This window comes from Oryza glaberrima, chromosome 5 (assembly GCF_000147395.1).
Source record: "Oryza glaberrima chromosome 5, OglaRS2, whole genome shotgun sequence".
In the NCBI taxonomy this organism is placed as follows: Eukaryota; Viridiplantae; Streptophyta; class Magnoliopsida; order Poales; family Poaceae; genus Oryza; species Oryza glaberrima.
In genome coordinates, this window is record NC_068330.1 from 14,548,127 (window position 1) to 14,555,629 (window position 7,503).

At 42.2% G+C, this 7,503-nt stretch overlaps 1 protein-coding gene across 2 annotated transcripts; it reads right to left on the reverse strand.

Moving 5' to 3' along the window:
• Positions 1 to 5,799: 5,799 nt before the first annotated feature.
• Positions 5,800 to 7,503, reverse strand: LOC127774630 (uncharacterized). Of its 2 annotated transcripts, none has more exons than XM_052300911.1 (2): positions 6,872 to 7,503; positions 5,800 to 6,774 (listed from the first exon to the last, which is right to left on the reverse strand). In XM_052300911.1, exons 1-2 carry the CDS (start codon positions 6,971 to 6,973, stop codon positions 6,283 to 6,285), a joined length of 594 nt encoding a protein of 197 aa, XP_052156871.1. In that variant the 5' UTR covers positions 6,974 to 7,503; the 3' UTR covers positions 5,800 to 6,282. The 2 variants fall into 2 exon arrangements, with proteins under 2 accessions (XP_052156871.1, XP_052156870.1); XM_052300910.1 differs by having other exon boundaries at positions 5,800 to 6,792.

The window sequence follows — 7,503 nt, forward strand, 5'->3', positions numbered from 1 at the left end:
ACATACACATAGTTCAACCGAGCTACATAATTTTAAGGATAAATTGAACAAGCAATCTAGGTCGCAATCTAGGTCTTCTTCATTCTCTTGGGAGTCAATTTTTTTTCTTAGGGATAGTAGAACTATTTCCTCTAGATGTGCTAGCTCCTGTGAGATCTGCTACTGCAGAAATACTTGCTCCCAAATTGCCTCCTGCTTCTCCAGTGGTGCCTGAGCTATCTCCTAGCAGCATTGCAAGGCGCCTACACACAAGCACAGAACATAAGCTACTCCCATGCAACAATTTGGATGAGATACATGCACATACAAATACTTTATTTACCTTCTTGTCACCATTGTGGGGCTTTCTTGCATTAGTGTATCCCTATTTGTGGACATTATTGGTGTAGAAGGTTCAGGTGGGTACTTTGTGGTGTTCTTCCTAGGTTGTCTTTTCCTACAAAATATGCATATGGAACTGTTTAGTCACATGAAAAATAATAGATTGTAAAGATAGAAAAAGTAATACCTTTTTTTCTTTGTCCCATTCATTGGGCACTTATAGCTAGCTTGCCTATGACCCTTCTCTCCACACCTTTTGCATGTAACTGGCCCTCTTACCATTTTCTTTTTCTTGTCATCAATCTTTGCACTACTCTTGCCACCGGTCTCAAGACAGCCCTTAATTCTCAATTTCCTCTGTCTCCCTACACCCCTCTTACCTAGTGGTGCACCCAAGTTGAAAGGCATGTCCACCTCAGGCCAATGTGATTTGTCTGGCAGCGCTGGTATCTCTCTCTTATATGCAGCCTTGAATTTCTCTACTGAGTAACACACATCAACATATTATTCTAAGTTCACATTTTTTTTGAGTTGTTAAGAAGGCTAGTGCATGCCCACAAGGTTGGCCGGTGTGCTGCCACTCTTCACATGTGCAAGTTTGTGTTGTGATTGAAACAACATGCCTTCCAAAGTCCTTGCCATTGTCTGACACCTCTGCGATATGTAAGCTAGCTGCCACAACATTCAAGTGTCCTAATCCTTTAGTCCTTCCCTTCAATTGGTGCATTACAGCTGGTAGAATCCTACCATGAAGCCTTTCTCCAATCCTCTTATCCCATAGAATCAACATTGTCTCCCTTATATTGTCAGCTAGATCAACGTAGGTCCTTGTAGTCCCTAATCCAATTGTTGAAAACCTCAGCAATATTGTTTGTGATGTAGTCACACTTGATTTCTGGGTTGAACCCACACCTCATCCACTTCAGTTTATGATATGTTGTCAACCATTTCCAAACCTCAGGAGATCCATTAATAATAAGGGTCATGTGCTTCTAGAACACCACACTGCGGTAAGCCCTAGCTGCAGGGTACATATTTCCAAAAGTGTCACCATGGAACCTCTTTGCAAAATTCTTCATGAGATGAAAGAAGCACTCCCTTTGTTCAGCTTATGGAACACCTTCTGCGCTGCATTCTCTAACCCCTTGCATGCATCAGAACAAATAGCAAGAGGTTCTAGATCCCCTATTGCCTTATAGAGCTGTGTCATGAACCAAACCCAGTTGTCCGCACTCTCAGAGTCAATAAATCCAAATGCAACTGGATACATCCAATTGTGCCCATCTATTGATGTAGCTGAAGCTAAATGTCCATTCCATTTACCATTTAGTGCAATAGAATCAATACTAAGGTAAGGTCTACAGCCATCGACAAACCCCTCAATGCAAGGACTAAGTGCACAAAAAAAACCTATGAAAGTATGGGAGGGTGCTACGCGTCGGACGTCCGATAGTTCGCAAATATCGGACGCCCGACCTCTCACTGCCGCGCGTCTACGCATGCATGCACAATCTCTACCGTTTCTACTCTAGTTGATTAGCACATGTAAAAAGTCTATATGCTTGCGCATGCATGACTGCATGGTTCAGCACTTATCTCAACCCTACTTTTTGTTTCTTTAAATTAAATTTCCTTCTAAATTAAGTATCCGATTTATGATTCGATTTCACCATTAAACTCCTTGTAATTAAATCTTCACAACAAGATCTCGCACGGTTATATTTTGATGAGAAAAATCGAACGTTGTTTCACCACTTATAAAAAAATGTTTCACCACTAGTCAAAATGTTCCAACTCACTCTAAAAAATGTTTCAGAGAAATGCAACACCGATAATATCGGTATGAAACATTGGTTCTCAGTGAGTGAGACATAAAAATCTTGCTCAAATGTTCCAACTCAGTCTATAAAAATATTTCAGAGAAAATGCAACATTCAAGAAATACTAACTGCAACACCGATAATCACAATTAAATCTTTACAACAAGATCTCACATGATTATTTTTATAATTTAATCACAAGGTATTAACTATTGAAACATCGTATAATATTTGCTGAAACATATGAATGATACCGTGTACGACATTTTTAACTAACTAATGAATACTTATTGAAACACTCAATCAACACATATGCAACATTTACAAATAAACTAGTGAAACATAATAAACTACTTACTGAAACATACAAATAGCACCATGTGATACATTAAAGAAAGATATATACATTGCGACAATAATTAAATATATGCAACATAATAGAATTTTAGTTGAAACATCTGATTCTCACATGTGAAACATTAAATTTAATTGGTTGAAACATATGTGTGTTTTTTTATTATAATATAGTCATGTGAGATCTTGTTGTAACGATTTAATTGTAACGAATACTATGGTGTAAATAGATCGTAGATTGGATGAGTAATTTGGAAGAAAAATCATTTTCAAGTTTGCTAAAAGGGTGTTATGTATATGCAAATAATCCCGTGTCCTCTCTCCTTCATGCATGCCAATGCTAAGTAAGGGAGCATATATAACAGGTGTGAAAAGAGAGTATCTGACAAAAAGGATACGAGGCTGCATGCAGCAAAGCCACAGTGAGAGGCGTCCGATTTTTGTTGGTTGCGTCGAACGTATGATCCTAAGCATTTTTGGAAAGTATGGCCTCCCATCAACTTCCTTGATGTCAATTTCCACAATACTACCAGGTGATCTCTTAAGGACCTCTTCCTTCCACCTATACAACATTTGAAAACTTTCTTCCCAACATCCATACAATTCAGTCAACGCTTTCTCCCTACCCTTCCTAACTGTATCATAATTGATTGTTACCTTGTGATCATCTTGCAACGTTTTCTGCAAGGCTTTGGGACCCATGTTAGGATTGGTCTTGAGGATATCAATAGCCTTGTCAGCAACCCATGCCTGCGATGGTGTAGTTGTCTTTATCCTCATGGTAGATGTACATCCATGGTCCTCATTATGAACTGTGACCTGCAATACAAATGAGATGTAATTAATTAGAGCTTTGTAAATAATAATAATATGCAGTTATAGTTGAGGTTAGTACCATTATAGTTTTATTATCACTTTGTCTATGCCCAACAAGACTCCATGGACATCCCTGAACTCCACATTTTACCCTATATCTCTCCGGGTCAGATTTCTCTATGGCAAGCTCAAATTCCTTTTTAATTGCAAATTGCCTCATACCCAACCTGAATTCTTTCATTGAGGGGTACATAGTGCCCTTGTCCATACAAGGTTTATTCTTGTCGTACAATTTGACTAGTTCACCTGGGATGGCATCATCAACAGGAATGGCTGCACCTTCGGTGCCCTCAATGACTGCATGACCATTTAATTCTAAAACATTATTTGATTCATCAACTTGTGCAGACTTCTTTGCCCTCTCATTTTCATCACTCAAGCCTAGAAGTTCAAATAGTTGGTCATCAGTCATGACCTCAATCCTTCCCTCATCATCTTTTTTTCCCTCAATCTCCAAGTTATCCCAATCAATAAATCGAATTGGTGAATGTTCTGGAATGGACCCATGCTCAAGAAATAAAGGCACTTGTGCAACTATCTAGATGCTCTGTAGCTACAGCTGAAATAGCTGAAGCTGAACTTGATCCATAATCAAACAATTGAAGATCTAGCTCAAACCTAAATGAATTGAACAAAAAGAATGAGTTAGCTCCATCTAACTCCATGCAAGAACAAAGTGGAAACAATGGTGAAATATTTTATCCCGAGGGCACATTGTTGCAGTTTGAGCTCATGGTGTCAATGTGTTGCATGCAGGACAACACATACCAATAAACCCCCAATCTACCTAATTAGGGTTTCATGCAATTAATCAGTGCAAAGAACAATACAATCTCAAATTTTTTGGTTTGTGATTTCTCACCTTCCAAACGTCACGCCAGAACCTACTACGAGTACCTTGGGATCCGGCTTCTCCCCTGGCGGCAGCCGGCGCTAGAGACGGCCACCACCGACCGAGGTGCTGGAGAGAGAGAGAGAGATAGAGGGGGGAGGGAGACGCGTGCGAGGGGGAGCTGAGCTGGAGGAGCGGCGAGCGGCGTTGGGAAGCGGAGCAACCGTGCGCGGTGGCGCTGGAGGATGCGACCGCGGGTCGGAGATGTGGAGGAGCGGCTCGATCTGATCTGGTTTCTGTTCTGTTTCTGTATTGTGACTAGGAGGTATTTTGGTCACTTCATGAAAGAAAATGAGAAGAAAAGAAAATAAAATAGATAAAACTCTCCAAAGTGGCAATCTATCCTGAAGGCAACATATAAAGTGGCATTTTATCCTATACATCCTAATGAGTGGTATTTTGTTGAAACCAACGATATAGAGTGGTATATTGTCCTTTTTCTCCTTTTCTGTGACAGCTATGCAACGAGGGTATAAAACAAGTCCACAGGAGAGTTTTTTTATTGTAGCTATACGTCCAGCTGATCAATTTATTGTGATTTCAATTTGTATGCAAAAAACGGAGGAAACTTCTTGTTTGCATATTCTATTGTAGATGACACCTGTATGGGTGTCTCCTGTATTAAATTTTATTGTAGGGAATTAAATCTTACATAGATCTGCTATCATAGTGGTATTGGTCCGATTGCAAGAAAACAAAACTACAGATGTGTCATGTATATGTTCGATTAATCATCCATATTCTAACTGAATCTGAATGTAGTTCAGTTCTTGACAATTGTCATGATTAAAGTATGATACTGGCTATAAATTGCATTTATGTGCAGAGCATCAGCTGAGTAGGCTATAAGAATGCTAAATGCTAAGAATCAGCAAGGTATCCCTATTCATTACAATGTATGAAGATGCTTACTAAATCTTTGTGTATTTATTGCTGAAGTGGTTCTAGCACAAAATATCCTTATTCATACAGTGTGTGAATATGCTTCGTTATCTAACAAATGCTTCTTGTTTTGCAGATAATTTGGTGGTTAAAACTTTTGGTGGAAATAGACTATTAAGATATTATTGTTTGACTATGATATGTAAATATGACACTTCCAAATTATTGATATACATTGGGTATTTATATGTAATTAAATAATATATATACCCTATTCAATAGAGTGATGTTCAATGACGTGAATCAATGATTTATGATGCATTTCTAATATATATTTAGCTTAAGTGATTTATAATCCTACTACTATGTGATAGGGCGCGCAACGTGCGCGAAATGTCTAGTCTCAATTAATTTATTAAAATTCAACAACTTACTAGAGTACATGTAAATCCACTTGTTAGTGTGAGAGAAAATGATATAACGTGTCCTATTTGAAACAATTCTACATCCTGCACATTACTGTGGGAATTATAATATAATCTAGATACAGTAAAAAATGCAGCTGGATTAATCCAGAAAAGCACTAAATTTATATTAAAGCTACAATTTTCCGGATCACATGAAGTTAGGTTGTTGTTCATTATACAAGTTTAATCATTCCAACAAATAGAACATGAAGCCAATAAGATAATACTAACATGAAGAGAAGAAACATACACGGATCTTTCGGCTAGCTCCACAAGGTAGTGGGCTAGACGACCTGGATTCGAAACCTCACTCCTTCTAATTATTTAATATTAGATAATTCACGTTTTTTAATACTAACCTGAAGAGTTTATGCACGACGAATGCACAGGAGAACAAGTACAATAGACACACATTACTGACTGACCCCACAACCGAAGAACGAGCTGGACTGTTCAAACAAAATCCAGCCACCAATAAAGAAAAAGCACATTTCTGCGAAAACCAGAGTTAGAAAAGTCTACTTTGACCGCTTTGGACGACCGGTGTCAGGTTAGCCATCATCCGGTGGCCACTAGTGTCACTGACATATGGGCCATATTTGTCAGAGTTAACCCTAAAATGGAAAGAAGAAAAAAAGTCAGCCATGCCATGATGCCAATGCTGCCATGGTCACGTCACGAGGTAGATGGGCATCGCCAGAGGAGCACGAGCTCCTCCGGCGACGCCGGCGCTGTCCCTGAGGCTGACGTAGGGGAGCACGGAGGCGGACGCGCCGAGCTCGGAGGCCGCGAGGTGGCGCCCGCCGGACCGCATGGCCGGCGCCCAGCACGCGCACGCCGCCGCCGCTCCGTCGTCATCGTCGTCTTCGACGGCGGCGAGGTACAGTGGTCCTGCCGGAGACAACGCGGCCGTGCTGTAGGAGGACGGGTACTCAACGGAGGCGGTGGCATCGTCGTCGTCGAAGGAGGAGGAGGAGGAGGAGCCGCCGCGCCTGAAGAAGAGAAGGGCGGAGCTCCACCACCGGCGGCGCTGCTGCTGTTTCTTGTGGTGGTGTTTCTTGGAGATGGGCTTCTGGAGCTTGAACCGCGCGGACTCCATTGGCGGCGGCTGATGCTGGTGGTGGCGCCTCGTCGCCGCCGCCGCCGCCCGCTTCGCCGTGGCCTGAGAAGAACCAAGAAACTAATAACAAATGAAGCTCTGATCGATCGATCGATCCATTACCAAGGAAGGGGGAGAGATTTCATTGAATGATACGTACATGGGAGAAGAAGCACCGGAGGCGGGGGTCGTCGTCGTCATTGTCGGCCGCCGGGAACGGGAAGACGGGCGGCGCCGCGGCTGCCCCCCTCTTCTTCCCCATCAACCACCTCGCTCGCAGTCGCAGTCGCAGCCAAACCAGAGATTGAAGAGAAGCAGCCAATGGATGGGATGGGATGGAAGAAACAACAAGAGTTGAGAGAATGTGAACAAAATCGAAGCAGCGAGTTTCTTGGGATGGATGGATGCGCAACTCGACAGAAAAGAAGAGGAAGAAGAAGAGGTTCGATCCGGTCGCCGACGACGATCGAGGTGGTGGTGGTCCGTGGACAGGTGGAGAGTGATGAGCACTTCACCGTGTCCGTGAGCGCTGCGGCAGCTGCGGCTGACGAGTGGGGCCAAGGCGAGCAAAGTGACCGTTGCAAGAGCAGTGGCCAGTGCCCACCCACGCGCGCCTGCCTGACTGCTCGTGCCTTTTCTTCGTGAAACTTTTACTGCAGTGCAGTGAGAGCCATCTCTTTTCACCGCTGCACGCGCGCACATCTGTTTTTACTTCTTCTTTTCTTTGGTTAATCGCTCCACTACTAGTACTTACGCGGATCCTACTTACTCATAGACTCATAGTTAATTGTA